Below are 16,262 nucleotides of genomic sequence, written 5' to 3'. Positions count from 1 at the left end.
TTTCGGAGCTCCGAAAGCTTATGGTATTTGCTACCAAATAAACCTGTTGGACTTTAACCTGGTGTTGTGAGACTTCTTACTGTGCTTACCCCAGTCCAACGCCGGCATCTCCACATCCGAAGTGAGAGAGACAGAGAGAGTTTTAAAAAACAGGCACGAGGACAGAAAGAAGTTTAAAAAGTTCCCAAGTAAAGGAAGAAGACAGAGAAAATAGGAGGTGTGCCTCAATATTTTTTATAATATAGAGGTGTGCCGTGACACACAAAATGTTGGGAACCACTGGGTTAGGGTATTGGAATAGCTCTTGCTTCCTCTTGCAGTAATCTTGTGAAATCTTTAATGCCCACATGAATTACAGCCATCTGGAATTGTAGTTTAACATTAAAACGAAATATTTGATCTTTCGAACAATGTAGCACTAGGCACAAGCCTAGTTGATGCATTCAAATACTGGAATGAGACTTGAATTGATGACCTTCTCATCTGTCAATGTGATGACCACCAGCTGAAGCAAGCCCTCACATTGACTAAATGGCTCCTCAGAGCTGTATTTTAACAAGAATAGAATGTTCCTTACTCATTGTTTTAATGAAGTATGCTTGTAGGCAACTTTTCCATGATTTGTTTCTTTACTTTCAGATTACACGGACATTCAGACTTACAGAAGAAGGGAAGTTGGAGCAAACTGTTTTTATGGCAACCAATCAACAGCCCCTGATGCAGCATCTTCACATAACATACACACGGAGTTCGTAACACAATATATTCATGCAACAAACATCCACTCCAAGCTCCAAATGCACTGATTGTTCTATATGCTCACCATATATACTGCAGCCTCACTGTGTTAAACTTGAAGACTTTAGAGTTATCGCTGAAAAAATACATTTTGTTAAAGCTTTTTGTTCTGCACTCATTAGGACAATCGGAAAAATACCAATATGAGGGGAAACAACAACTTTATACTCTATGAGAAGAGAGTGCTGATTGGTTGGCAAGTGGTCTCTGATTGATAGAAATGTTGCCATGGAGAATCCACCAGTTAATAGTGACTGCCAGTTAACTGCCAAGCAATTGTTTGAAAATTTAAACCAGGCAGCTTAACTTTGATCAAGTCATTGCTCTGGGGAGTGAGTTAGCAAATGGCTATCACTTACTTCAATTAGCTGAAACAGATACAATGTGTAAATTATTCTTTATATCTGCAAACAGGGCCCTGTGTATTAATGTATTTAGCTTCCAGTACATGCAAATATGCCCCACTGCAAACCTGACTGACAATCTTAAATTGGTTGTCAGTGTAATTTTTATCACTGAGAATAATTCAGCAAATGTTGTCCAATTGCGGAATTGCAGCTAATATTGGACACTGTTTTGAGTTTTGCAAGGGGCTGGTTGAATGCTTACAAAACTCATTGGAGTTTTGACATTGGTATTCTTGCAATTGTCCTGATGAATGCCAGATGGAAAGCTTCAACAAAATGTCTGTTTTCAGCCATTCTCAACTTCAATACTACCAACTGATAACTTTAGAAGTTGGAGATTTTAATTTTAGATTTTTATAATTTATTGTATAATAGCCCAAATCTAATTCCAGAATATTTTTTGTTCTTGGGTCCTTTAGAAATTTATTGATTGCTGTTGACTTCATGGGATGTTATGATAATCAGAGAAACCTTTGAGAATGTTCTTTTTGGGGTTCTGGCTCCCTAGTTGAGCAAGATTTATGTTCCTTTTGTTCAATAATTAAAAATCAGGTTATAAATGGATAACTCTGGAACATCTTCCAGACATCCTCGTCCAGTCTGCCAGATTACATCTGCCTGAAGATGCCCTCCTCTCCCTTTCTTTTAAACTGGGTAGGTTTCCTCTCTTTTTTAGATCTGTCTCCTTGTTTTGCACAATATCCCCATCTGAGGGAATGGCAGGTGATCTTATCCTGGATCTCGCCACACTGCAATCAGCTCCTCAGAGATGTGTGAAGTGGACATCACAGCACCTAATCTAAGATTACTTCATTTTTGACGTTGTTAAGTGGGATTAACTGACTCCTACCAGAAAAGTATGAGCTGTAACTACCACATAGTTTGACCATTTACCCTGTGATTTTTGCAATGTGAAACCACTTGCCAAAAAATTTAATTATTCTTTCGTGAAAATGTACTGAGATGGAGCTTTGAGAAACCCATCCGACTGGCACATCAATTGTTATAAAGCTTGAAAATTAGTCACGAGGACTAATGATCTACTTCATAACACTGTTATATTTGCTTTTATTTGTTCATGATACTGTCAAGGCTGTATTTAATGTTGCTTTTAGTTATTGTGGTGGACCTTCCTCTTGAACAGGTATTGTCCTTGTGGTGACATGCTAGGCAGGGAGTTCCAGGTTATGGACCTAGCGACGTTGACTTGCAGTGGTATGCATTGAAGTTATGATTCCAGGGCTAGAGTATATGAATATGAAATTAAATCTTAAAACAAAATTAAAATAGATTTCTTCCATATTGTATAAGTAAATATCCATTAAAACTATATTTTATCTGCTGAATGCAGTAACGGATAATGGGGTAATCCTCCAATAGTACAACTAATGGGGTAATAAGTTATCCACCTAATGGGATAAATTTCCAGTGCTGACCTACTGGGTAACTCTGAGTGGATGTTGAAGAAATTGTTGAAATCGGAGTGAAAGTAGGCAAACTGATTGAGAAACCCAAATTTCCAGGTATATAAATCACTGGAAGTTGGAACAGGAGTACAAGGAGTAACCAAAAGAAAGTTCATGGAATGTAGGCTTTTATTTTAAGGGGGTTGGAATTAAAAAGGGCAGAAGTTATGCTTCATTTATGCATGGCCTTGGTCCATTTGGAATACTGCTTTGTACAGTTTTTTGGCACTCAGCCTCAGGAAAGCCGTATTTGCCTTGGAAAGCTCTAGTGAAGATTTTAGCTGTAGGTTACCGGGGATTAAAAGGGTAAATCATGAGGCTCGGTTGCATGAATGTGATTTGTATCTCCTTTAGTTTAGAAGGTCAAGGGTGATCTAATTAAGATATTTAAAATATTAAAAGATTTGAGAGAGTAGATACAAAAAGTTATTTTTGATGGAATCCAGAATAAGGGTGATATTTTATAAGTAGAACAATGCCATTCAGCAGTGAATCAAAGTATTTTTCACATTGTCACAACTCCCATAGAGACAAATAACATGGGGATTAATTTCCCAAATGATCCAGCGGAAATAACCAAAGGACAAGATTGCACTTTTAAAAACTTCTACCATAACAAACAAGCTAAAAATGACAATTGAAACATTAACTAATAGGTAAATGATACTAAAAGGAGGTCAATTTCATAAATTTATGATGTAGAGATGCTGGCGTTTTTTAATTTTATTTAAATTTATGCCATACTTCGGGTGCATATATATCAAAAGGTAGTCCAAATATTTCACCAGCTCTGTGACCAAGCTTAATCACTCCTTGCCACACTGAGTCGAATCTTCCAATGTCTGTCACCAACTGCTCCACGCTGATTTTTCCAAATATAATTATCACCAGCAAGGTGCACTTCAATGAACCCCCTTTCCCTAGGGTCATGACAGTTCTGACAACTGTTAGGATCCTAGCGGGTGTCAATACCGGACAAGTTAGATTCCAAAGTAAATCCTGGCTTGATAGATTCTAAGTTTTTTTTCTAGAAAATCATGGTGTTAAGTTACTGAACTTTTAACACAGAATAAAACCTCTATTAAACAATAAAAAATGAACTATCCAGACTGAAAGGCTGGAAAGATCTCAATACAAACATAAGAAAAAGATTCAAATATTCACAATTCCTTCATCTTAGCTATCTCTTTACAATCTCTGTACAAATTCATAAAGATGAACAATTTACCATAAGTATCTTAAGGTACATGTGAATTAACAGGCGAACTGTGGTAGACAAACCACACTCCAAAATAAATGACAGATGCAACCAAGCAGATTCCATTGACTTTCCAACAACCCACCAAGCTGCTTGTTAGACTGTAAGCCAACTGAAACACTTTCTCATGAGAGTTTCCAATCTTCACATTTGAAGAACACGCCTTAAAATTCTCTCCAAAGTTACTTCCACTTACAGCTTCAAAACAAATTCACCTTCAGTGCTAATCATGCCTCCCAAGGTTCCTTTCCCTGGATCACTTTATACAATCAAGCTTCACTTTCCAAGCACAATTTCAAATTTTTGGCTGTGCCAAGCAGAACACAACTGCTCCAAAGGCCTACAGGAAGGAGTTGCCAACTGTCGGCTGCCTCCACAGATCATCTGGGCTTCCTTTGAGCCATTTTGTTTCAAGTCTGCTCCCCGTAGCTCTTTCTTTAAGTTGGAGCCTTTTTCTCCTTTCTCTAAATTTGTTTAACAGGACCTAGTTCTGATCTCCACCATTGCCATAGAAACATAGAAGATAGGAGCAAGAGAAGTCCATCCAGCCCTTCAAGCCTGCTCCGCCATTCATCACGATCATGGCTGATCATCCAACTCAATAGCCTAATCCTGCTTTCTCCCCATAACTTTTGACCCCATTCGCCCCCATTGCTATATCTAGCCGACTCTTGAATACATTCAATGTTTTGGCATCAACTACTTCCTGTGGTAATAAATTCCGCAGGCCCACCAGTCTTTGGGTGAAGTAATGTCGTCTCATCTCCATCCTAAATGGTCTATCCTGTATCCTCAGACTGTGACCCCTGGTTCTGGACACCCCCACCATCGGGAACATCCTCTGTGTTTATCTTGTCTAGTCCTGTTAGAATTTTATAAGTCTCTATGAGATCTCCCTTCATTCGTCTGAACTCCAGTGAAAACAATTCTAACCTAGTCAATCTCTCCTCATACATCAATCCCGCCATCCCCGGAATCTGGTAAACCTTTGCTGCACTCGTTCGAGAGCAAGAACATCCTTCCTCAGAAAAGGAGACCAAAACTGCACACAATATTCTAGGTGTGGCCTCACCAAGGCCCTGTATATTTGCAACAACACATCCCTGTTCCTGTGCTGGAAACCTCTCACAATGAAGGCCAACATACCATTTGCCTTCTTTACTGCCTGCTGCACCTGCATGCTTACCTTCAGCGACTGGTGCACAAGGACACCCAGGTCCCACTGCACACTCCCCTCTCCCAATTTACAGCCAATCAGGTAGTGATCTGCCGCCTTGTTTTTGCTTCCAAAGCAAATAACCACATTTATCCAAATTATACTGCATCTGCCATTGAGTTGCCTACTCACCCAATCTGTCCAAATCATGCTGAAGGATCTCTGTATCCTCATCACAGTTCACCCTCCCACCCAACTTGGTATCATCTGCAAACTTTGAATTGTTACATTTTGTTCCCTCATCCAAATCATTAATAAATATTGTGAATAGCTGGGGTCCCAGCACCGCTCCCTGTGGCACCCCACTGCCTGCCAATTTGAAAAGGACCCATTAATTCCTACTCTGTTTCCTCTCTGCCAACCAGTTTTCTATCCATTTCAATACACTACACCCAATTCCATGTGCTTTAATCTTGCGTGATAATCTCTTATGCGGGACTTTGTCAAACGCTTTCTGAAAGTCCAAATATACCACATCAACTGCTCCCCCCCCCCGTCAACTCTACTAGTTACATCTTTAAAGAATGCCATCAGATTTGTCAAGCATGTTTTCCCTTTCATAAGTCCATGCTGACTCTGTCTGATACTTCCACAGCTTTCTAAATGCTCCATTACAAAGTCCTTGATAATGGATTTGAGAATTTTCCCCACTACCGATGTTAGGCTTACTGGACTATAATTCCCTGTTTTCTCTCTACCTCCCTTTTTGAATATTGGAGTGATATTAGCTACATTCCAATCTGCAGGGACTGTTCCAGAGTCTATAGAATCCTGGAAGATGACCACCAATGCATCCACTATTTCTAGAGCCACTTAAGTACTCTGGGATATAGATTATCAAGCCCTAAGGATTTATCCGCCTTCAATCCCATCAATTTTCCCAGCACCACTTCTCTACTAATATTGATCTCCCTCAGTTCTTCCCTCTCACTAAATCTTGCATTCTCCAATTTTCTGGTATTTGCTTTGTGCCATCTTTTGTGAATATAGAACCAAAGTATGTATTCAGTTGCTCAGCCATTTCTTTGTCTCCTATTATACATTCCCCTGTTTCTGTCTGTAGGGGACCTACATTTGTCTTCATCAACCTCTTTCTCTTCATGTACCTATGGAAACTCTTAGTGTCAGTCTTTATGTTCCCTGCAAGCTTACTTTCATACTGCCCTTTAATTGGGACTTCCTAGGACCTGTATCTACCCCACTCCCTAGTTTGGGGCCTTCTCTCTGTTCTGCTCCCTTGTCCTACTCTCTGGGATGACATCTCTGCAATGGCATGCCTCTTCTGATCACCTGACCTGCATTCTCACTTATTTAACTTTTTCTTCTGCGCATGTGCCACAGGGCCAGTTCCTGGCCAAAGAATATAAAAATGGACAAACGGTGCTTACACGACCCTTTCCTAGCTGATGAATGCATAGAAATCCCGAGGCCCGACAGGATCTGTAATTCCTGAACCATGACTCTGATTTAAAATTAAGGTGAGTTATTTTATTTCTATTGTTGCGTCATTTTTTCTCTCCTTCAGAGGAAAGAAAGTTTCACTACAGTGAAGGTTTCTTCACGTTGGCTTTATACTTCCTTTACAAGAGCTTATCGTAAATTTCCAACAAATAACTTAATCAAATCAACATTTTCTTTTGTTTCACAAGTGCACATGCCAAATGATATAATTCACAAAGTTTTAGCCAAAACACATCAATATATGTAATAAGTATGATTAGTAGAATGTAGACCTCATAGAATTATCATAACTCAATACTTGTGTTTCTCCTACACCTTTTAAACTGAATAGAACACCAACAATTATATGACTTCTGGACATAATCTTTTCAAGGTTTACAAAGGCAGTGAAGATACATTAAAGTTTATTTAACAACATATTGACTAGCTTCTATTTCTATTTTGTTCTGCGGTTTCAACCTTGCAGGTGTGAGTGCACACCAGTACTCTGATGATCTTCCCCTCTTCAAATAGGGACAGATGTCGGTCATATTATGTGATACAAATTACTTTTGCAACAATTTCTCAACTTTGATATAGAAGGATTTGGGATTTTTCTTACTCTTGTCCTCTGCTAATTGAAACATGCCTTCAATTGGTCCTTTACGTTTGCAACATAGTGTTTAAGTCTGATTGGCAACCGACTTCAAAATCATCTTTTTCACTTGATTTCTTCAATAACAGATTTTCTCTTTGTTTCAATCAACACCAGATGAATAAACTTGCACTGAAGGACTTCTCTCTTTATTCAAGTAATTTTCTAGTTTATCAATGAGATGTTCCAGTTTTCTGTGCACATTCATTTTCTTCCTGCTGACCTTTCAGAAATGGAACTTTACGCTTCTTTCACAGTTTTATCTAAGTATTTGTTTACTCTCTTTTCCAATTCTTTCCCAAGCTTGTTAATCTTTTCATTTAGCTCATCAACTACTCTGGTGATTTCAGTTGTCTTTATTACAGAGTCATTTGTGGAACCCTTAAACAAGGTAACAACTTTGCATGGACATTGTCATGGCAACAGGTCATAGCCCCAAATTACTTAGACAGTTAAGTAACACATGTTTTTAAAGTTAGGATATACAAGTAAAAACTGGCTGAGACTAAGATTGGATTTCCAATTGGATTATACTTGATCAACTGGAGAGAATGGAATGGAGACAATGCAAAAACTGAACGATACTCTCCTGTGCAGGTAATGGTAGCTGATTACCATCTCAGCAGAAACTATCTCTTATGAGTTACATTTCAGATTGTGGACATAATGTGAGTTGAAAGAAAGCAGTTCTGGGTGAAAGACATGTTTGTGTTTTTCCCCTTCCAGGAATGCACAAGAAAAGACGTTAAAAACCAACTGCATCCCTGGCCTTTGTGGGCTGGTTGGGTGTTCTAGTTAAGAACATAAGAAATAGGAGCAGGAGTAGGCCATCTAGCCCCTCGAGCCTGCCCCGCCATTCAATAAGATCATGGCTGATCTGAAGTGGATCAGTTCCACTTACCTGCCTGATCCCCATAACCCCTAATTCCCTTACTGATCAGGAATGCATCTATCCGTGATTTAAACATATTCAACGAGGTAGCCTCCACCACTTCAGTGGGCAGAGAATTCCAGAGATTCACCACCCTCTGAGAGAAGAAGTTCCTCCTCAACTCTGTCCTAAACTGACCCCCCTTTATTTTGAGGCTGTGCCCTCTAGTTCTAGTTTCCTTTCTAAGTGGAAAGAATCTCTCCACCTCTACCCTATCCAGCCCCTTCATTATCTTATAGATCTCTATAAGATTCCCCCCTCAGCCTTCTAAATTTCAACGAGTACAAACCCAACCTGCTCAGTCTCTCATAATCAACACCCCTCATCTCCGGTATCAACCTGGTGAACCTTCTCTGCACTCCCTCCAAGGCCAATATATCCTTCCGCAAATAAGGGGACCAATACTGCACACAGTATTCCAGCTGCAGCCTCACCAATGCCCTGTACAGATGCAGCAAGACATCTCTGCTTTTATATTCTATCCCCCTTGCGATATAGGCCAACGTCCCATTTGCCTTCTTGATCACCTGTTGCACCTGCAGACTGGGTTTTTGCGTCTCATGCACAAGGACCCCCAGGTTCCTTTGCACAGTAGCATGTTGCAATTTTTTCCCATTTAGATAATCCAATTTGCTATTATTTCCTCCAAAGCGAATAACCTCGCATTTGTCAACGTTATACTCCATCTGCCAGATCCTCACCCACTCACTCAGCCTGTCCAAATCTCTCTGCAGACCTTCTACGCCCTCCACATGATTCATTTTTCCACTTATCTTTGTGTCGTCTGCTGTGTGTGAAGGTCATAAATGAAGAACATCCACTAGGCATTCCTGTATTTGCAGGTAAAATTGTCTGTCCCTTTGCTGGAAGCAAGTCACAAGTCAGCAAAGGTACAATCAAAAACAAAACAGGACAACTCAGCTAACCTGCAGAACCAAGAATATCTGAACCAACTATTCAACTGCCAAACAGCGCTACCGGAATGACACAACTTAATGGCAGCAACATTTCATCACCTACTCCGCATGTACAAGCCAAAGACGGAATTATATATCTTTTAAAAATTATTTCTGGGCTCACTGCTTATCTGTGTATGTGTGTTCATAGAATCCACACAATGCAGAAGGAGGCCATTCGGCCCATCGAGCCTGCATTGACAACAATCTCACCCAGGCCCTATCCCCGCAACCCACGTATTTGCCCTGCTAATCCCCCGATGCTAAGGGGCAATTTAGCATAGTCAATCAACCTAACACGCATGTCTTTGGAGTGTGGGAGGGAACCGGAGCACCCAGAGGAAACCCACGCAGACACGGAAGAGAATGTGCAAACTCCACACAGACAGTTACCCAAGGCAAGAATTGAACCCTGGTCCCTGACGCTGTGAGGCAGTAGTGCTAACCGCTGTGCCACCGTGTCGTCCTTAATTTATATTATTTTCTTCCCATGTTTTAGTAACTAATAAGCTCAAGAAAGCCTGTTTAAATTGGTTCCCTCTAAAACACAAATACTTTGGACTGAAAAGGTATCCACGAGGGAAGGTATCCTTTTTTAGTTACTCTTGTGATCAACTAAGGGTGTTGAAGAAAGGGAGTTAATCCCTCTTCACCCGAAAGCATAACAATTTGGGGTTATCTCATCTGGAATCAACAAATTGGGGGGGCCTCATCCAGGAACCGGTTGTAACAATATTCAATTTGTTTTGGGATCTTCCATGATTATTGTCTACATTCTGGATTCCTTCAATTTCCTTGTTAAATCCTCAATTTGTTCCTTTGATTTGATCTGTAGAACACTTGAATGAGGATTTGAAATGTTTGATTTGATTTGATTTATTATTGTCACGTATTAGTATACAGTGAAAAGTATTGTGTCTTGCACACTATATAGACAAAGCATACCATTCATAGAGAAGGAAACAAGAGAGTGCAGAATGTAGTGTTGCAGTCATAGCTAGGGTGCAGAGAAAGATCTACTTAATGCAAGGTAGGTGCATTCAAAAGTCTGATGGCAGAAGGGAAGAGGCTGTTCTTGAGTCGGTTGGTACGTGACCTCAGACTTTTGTATCCTTTTCCTGACGGAAGAAGATGGAAGAGAGAATGTCCGGGATGTGTGGGGTCCTTAATTATGCTGGCTGCTTTGCCGAGGCAGCAGAAAATGTAGACAGAGTTAATGGATGGGAGGCTGGTTTGCGTGATGAATTGGGCTACATTCATGACCTTTTGTCGTTTCTTGCGGTCTTGGGCAGAGCAGGAGCCACACCAAGCTGTGATACAACCAGAAAGAATGCTTTCTATGGTGCAACTGTAAAGGTTGATGAGAGTTGTAGCTGATATGCCAAATTTCCTTAGTCTTAAGACCATAAGACCATAAGACATAGGAGCGGAAGTAAGGCCATTCGGCCCATCGAGTCCACTCCACCATTCAATCATGGTTGATTTCAACTCCATTTACCCGCTCTCTCCCCATAGCCCTTAATTCCTCGAGAAATCAAGAATTTATCAATTTCTGTCTTGAAGACGCTCTGAGAAAGTAGAGCTGTTGGTGGGCTTTCTTAACTATAGTGTCGGCATGGGGGACCAGGACAGGTTGTTGGTGATCTGGACACCTAAAAACTTGAAGCTCTTGACCATTCTTCATCCCCCGTTGATGTAGACAGGGGCATGTCTTCCACTACGCTTTCTTAGTTGATGACAATCTCCTTCGTTTTGTTGACATTGAGGGAGAGATTATTGTTGCCGCACTAGTTCACCAGATTCTCTATCTCATTCCTGTACTCTATTCCTGTATTCTAAACCTGGACTTCCAAATTATACATCTCATTCTGTTGGTCCTCCAAATAGCATCAAAGTTCAAGAATCTTATTCCACTTCATGACAGATTTCTAGCAGTTTATCAGTCTTGATTTTTAATTCTGCATTCAACCAACTGTCCTGACTCGCCAACGATTTCCGTTCATGTTTAAGGTGTTTTTCACGATACTGTAAATAGACTTCTGATGCTTGAGGTTCATCAAGTGTTTGCTTCTCAACTTATCATTTAAACATTTCAAATCCTCATTCAAGTGTTCTACTTTTTGTGGCTGATGCTCCATTGTTCACATCAATTCTCACTTGTCATTAGAAAACTCAACTTTCATGTGTGGTTTTCCTTCAATTGTTCGTTATCTCAAATTTGGCCACAGTAACTTTTTGGAGTTTGTTAAAATCAGCATGATCAGATTCCTGCTGCAATACAGCCATTGTTTAACTGACTGCAATAGCCAAATCATTATCCAGAATAGGCAAATGAGCAATGATTTCCTCCGTAACAATTCCATTAATAAAATCATTTTTTAAATTGACTTGACACAAAGGTTTATAAAGTTCCATGGATATCTCCTAATAATACCTTTTCCTTCATCAAACTATCTAGAACAAAAATTGCATCATCAGCTATCATCAACAACTGATGTTCCCCAGTATCTCTGAATATTTTAATTTGTTTACCTTATTTTTTGAAGGAGTAAGGGAACACTTCTCCCATCGAGGCGAAACATTCAGAACTTCCAGTAGCCTGACTGTCTTCAGATTCTTACGGCTATCCTCTCTTTCCTGTAGGTTGTGAGGGAGTACATTTCACCTGTACCACTTCTATAGGTTTAATGTCCATTTCTTTTTCTGGCATAATTTTTTCTAAAGATTCCTTACAGGTTTATCATTCAGCTTCCAACAATGGACTTGAGGTGCCTGTCTTATGGCAATAAAAGCATACTGATTTATTTTCACCTCTTTTATTCTCTCCAATATACTTTTTCTTCACTGGAACATCTGCCTTCTCCATAAAGCTACATTCTTTCCTGCTCTTCCAGTTGTCCTGTTGATTCCCATATGACCATTTCCTCAAATGTATCTGTGTGCTACATCATGGGTATCTGCCAAAACTTTATGACTTGACACTCATCTAAAGAAGGCTTAATGGTTACTGGAATGTTATTTTGGAATTCTTCCATAATTATTTTTCCCCTCACAATCTCAACATTTCTCTCAAACTTCAGTGACTTTATGTTCTGTGTTGTTTTACTTTTTATTTCCTGTGCATGTGCATAGGGCATCTGTGACACTTTCCAAGTCAGCAATGTATAAAACTGTTGAATCCTAACTGGAACTGTAGTTCCTGAACCATGACTTAGATTTAAACTTAGGGTAAGTTTTTAAAATGTTTTTGTTTCATTACACAACCCAGACTTAGAGATTTCTATATGTGGCCCCTTTAGTCGACTCTCGTAAAACTGTTTTTTCATAGAGGGTTTTACTTTATCTCCTCATCACTTCCTGCATAACAGAAAAGACCTGTTCCTGATCGAGTTCCAATTCCCTGCGACTGAGCAGCTTTTCCCCACCTGTTCTGTTGAGTTGAGCTTCTGTGAAAGATGCTAGAAACTGCAATGCAACACCTCAGTGGTTTCTATCTGACTTTCTACCTCTTCTCAATTCAACCCCCCAACCTCAAGTCATGTGGGCGATTATCCAAACTGAGGTGTTTACCAGGAATTCACACCTCCCTCCCCCTTTTGGAACTATTTGTTTCACTTTGAGTTGAAGAGACATTTTAAGACATATCCATCTTGTCAAGTTGAGCATTTATGACAACACAGAGTGCAGTGGAAACATGAAATGCAGTTCCCTAAAAAGACTGTTGATGCTGGATCAATTTTAGTTTTCAAGAATAAGAACGATAGACTTTTTTAGAGTAAAGGTATCGAGGGATGTGGATAAAAAGATGCTTAAATCGTGTTAACTAGACCAAGCATGATTTAATTGAATAGATGGAACAGGCTCAAGGGGCTGAGTGGTCTACCCCACTTAACATTTGAACAGTTGCAAAAAATTTTGCTTGAGCATAAATGTTTCCATCCAGAACATTGGGAAATAATTAAAACTGTAACCCAAGGATGTTTCTTAACAAGCCTGAGTTTGGATTCCCAGTCTTCCATTTTGCAAAATGGATAAACCACCTCTGTTTTAATGACCCCTCATTGCAGGACATCCATTGGATATCTGTGAGGAAAATAATTCAAGAAAAGAGGGAAATTAAACCCCCCTACCTGGACAATATGTTGGGAGAGTGCATTGCAAAACCACTTTAAAAGTCATCTGAAGTGTTCCTGGCAATTCAAGAAGGCCCTAATCAGTAAGAGTCTTTCTTCACATCTTACATAAGCAGCATCAGGTATTTCGCAGGGGGTTCCCCATGGTCACATCCCAATGGATTACATCAGATGTGTACACAATCAACATTTCATCCTGAAATCAAACAGGTGCACAAAGTTTGCTAAATTACTCTGTAACTTTTACAACAACATCAATGTGGCGGATTCAGCAGTTGAACTTCAGAAGTTTTGCCAGCAAAGATAATCCATTGCATAGGAAATAAACTCTGAACCCCATTTCCCTCTCAAGAGTCCAAGTGAACAAATTCATTTGGCTGATGGATTTACAAACAAGGCCCTCACCAGATTATAATGGCCGGCCACCAGACCTATCGGCTTCTATTTGTTCACCAGAAGCAACAGAAAACCCCAGGCAGTTGTGATCAGATTAGATCAGTGGCTGACCTTAGTTGAGGGTCAAATCAAACTGTTTCGGTCTAATGGTCTATACCCTGACATGGCAGCAGTGGTCATGTGACATTAGCCATTTTGGAAGGAAAAATAAAATAAAGCTGAATATATTTTAAATGATGAGGGACTGGGAAACACTGGTTTTCAGAAGGATCTCAGTGTCTTTGTGCGTGAACCACAAAGTTGGCATGCAGATTACAGAAAGCAGTTAGGAAAGCAAATGAAATATTAGCCTTTATTGCAGAGGGACTTGAGTATAAGAGTAACGAAGTTTTACTTCATTTCAAATGAACTTTTACCCAGCCTGAATGTGGAAGCTGTAACAGCTTTCCTGCCAGGTAAAGGCAGGTTGCTGGTTGTTGGGAAGAAAATGAAACCCTTTACGTTAAGTGAAGCCAAGTGGAAGATCTACCGGGGCAGCACAGTGGTTAGCACTGCTGCCTCACGCCACCAGGACCTGGGTTCGATTCCTGGCTTGGGTCACTGTCTGTGTGGAGTTTGCACATTCTCCCCATGTCTGCGTGGGTTTACTCCCGGTGCTCTGGTTTTCTCCCACAGTCCAAAGATGTGCGGGTTAGGTGGATTGGCCATGCTAAATTGCCCCTTAGTGCCAAGGGGACTAGCTAGGGTAAATGCATGGTATTATGGGGATAGGGCCTGGGTGGGATTGTGATCAGTGCAGACTCGATGGCTGAATGGCCTCCTTCTGCACTGTAGGGATTCTAAGATCATACCTCCCTTACTCAGGACCCACAAAACCCTCCCAAAACTCCTCCCCTTAACTTACCTGCTTGACAACAAGTCTTCCTCTGGTGCTGGCCAGAGTTGAGACAATCAACCTTTTACTTGGAATGCAGGCTCATGGACTTGAAAGACAGACAGTAATTTGATTAATATTTTTTATTGTTAAAATCAATACAAACCTAACATATGCAGTATTTATTCCATCAGTACTAGTGTATACTCGCATGTAAACAACTCACTGAGGCTTTGCAAACTGATTCCTCAGACCATGCATGGTAGCCCTCTGCAAACTCTATTTACAATTCCTACAGTTTACTGGTGCATTCCATTGTTATATTCTATGATGCCTATTGTTTAATGTAGCGTTAATATTCAAAATTAAGCTATAATTATATGCAGTGAGTATGTGAGCATATTTGAGGTCATGAGAGCCACCTCTACAATCTTCCTCGGTGCAACTTTATCTGTTTATAGTTTGCTCATGTCACGGACAGGAAGGAAATATATATTTACATTAACCTGGTTACTCCATAAAATTATTGTTGTATTTTTTTAAATAGACAAGGCTTTACCCTGTCTCCCCAACTCATACCTGACGAATTTCTGGAAATCAGCAGGACCCTCATTATCTTTAAAGATGTGGAGATGCCGATATTGGACTGGGGTTGACAAGATAAGAGGTCACACGACACAAGGTTACAGTCTAACAGGTTTATTTGAAATCACAAGCTTTTGGAGCGTTGCTCCTTCGTCAGGTGAAGCAGTGCTCTGAAAGCTTGTGATTTCAAACCTGTTGGACTATAAGCTGTGTCGTGTGCTCTCTCATCTTATTTTTAAAGAGGTGCAAATGTCCTCTGTGATTGCTGACAATCAAACTCCAAAGAAATAAACCAGCCCCCTTTTATATTTCTAAAGAAGAATTCTAGCCACCGTAGATTCTAGCAGCAGCCTGTCTCTGTCTATCATTGATCATCTCACAAGTAGCAGCAGAAGGAGCTCTGCCCAGATACGTTGTCTGGCTCTCAGTCGGAACTTGTACTTTCAAGACTAATTCTACTCTACATGCCTCCTCCCAACATGGAAATCCTCACTTCCGGAAAGAAGGAACATGCTACAGCAGTCAGCCAACTACCCTCTGAAGGATTGTGCCATTGGACATTTTATTCTGAACTCTGGAGTCGTGTAAAACCAAAACTTGTATTTATATCATGGTCGAGCTCTGTACCCCTTTCTTTCCCTTATTCTTTTATTGCATCAGCGCATAAAGAGGTGGATGTTGTAAACCCCTTTCCTGAGTTTTGTATGTGTTTGTGTGTGAAATAAATTAACCATTTTATTATCGCCACATGAGTTTCCTGTGCAAGTTATTTGTAGAGGATTGGAACACTCCAAATTTAAGGATCGGGGTAAATAATTATAAAGGTGGAAATCAGAAACCACCTTTCTGATTATGGATGGGCAGTGAGAGGAGAAATCAGTGCTGTTTAAACTAATCTCCCTCCTGTCCATAACATTGGGCACCAAATGCTTGAATGGTCAGGGAGCTGGTCCTAAAAGTCTATACTCTTATCTTTTATGACATTGCTCCACTCCTCCCTTGCTCTTTATCACTTCTTCTCAGACAATGTAGTAACTGGCCACCACCTACAATTCCTTTTGTGTATCTGATGCGCGATTGATTCACACGGGAGGCTAGGACGTACCCGGGAATAAAGGCTTTTATTCACAACAAGATTGGAGCACAC

The 16,262-nt window shown here is 40.3% G+C and overlaps 1 protein-coding gene across 3 annotated transcripts in view; it reads left to right on the top strand.

The window, feature by feature from the left end:
• The window catches only part of thap4 (THAP domain containing 4), a 78,102-nt gene extending 62,240 nt beyond the window's left edge, over positions 1–15,862 (top strand). For all 3 annotated transcript variants that reach the window (XM_078209261.1, XM_078209260.1, XM_078209262.1), the window contains one exon: positions 640–15,862. In XM_078209261.1, the coding sequence (XP_078065387.1) occupies positions 640–756 (117 nt within the window). In that variant the 3' untranslated portion in view covers positions 757–15,862. The remainder of the gene's footprint in view (positions 1–639) is intronic.
• Positions 15,863–16,262: the final 400 nt, after the last annotated feature.

The sequence above is a fragment of the Mustelus asterias genome, chromosome 3, assembly GCF_964213995.1.
Source record: "Mustelus asterias chromosome 3, sMusAst1.hap1.1, whole genome shotgun sequence".
NCBI classification, from domain to species: Eukaryota; Metazoa; Chordata; class Chondrichthyes; order Carcharhiniformes; family Triakidae; genus Mustelus; species Mustelus asterias.
The sequence above is the reverse complement of the archived record's forward strand: the minus strand, read 5'-3'. Positions and strand labels throughout refer to the sequence as shown.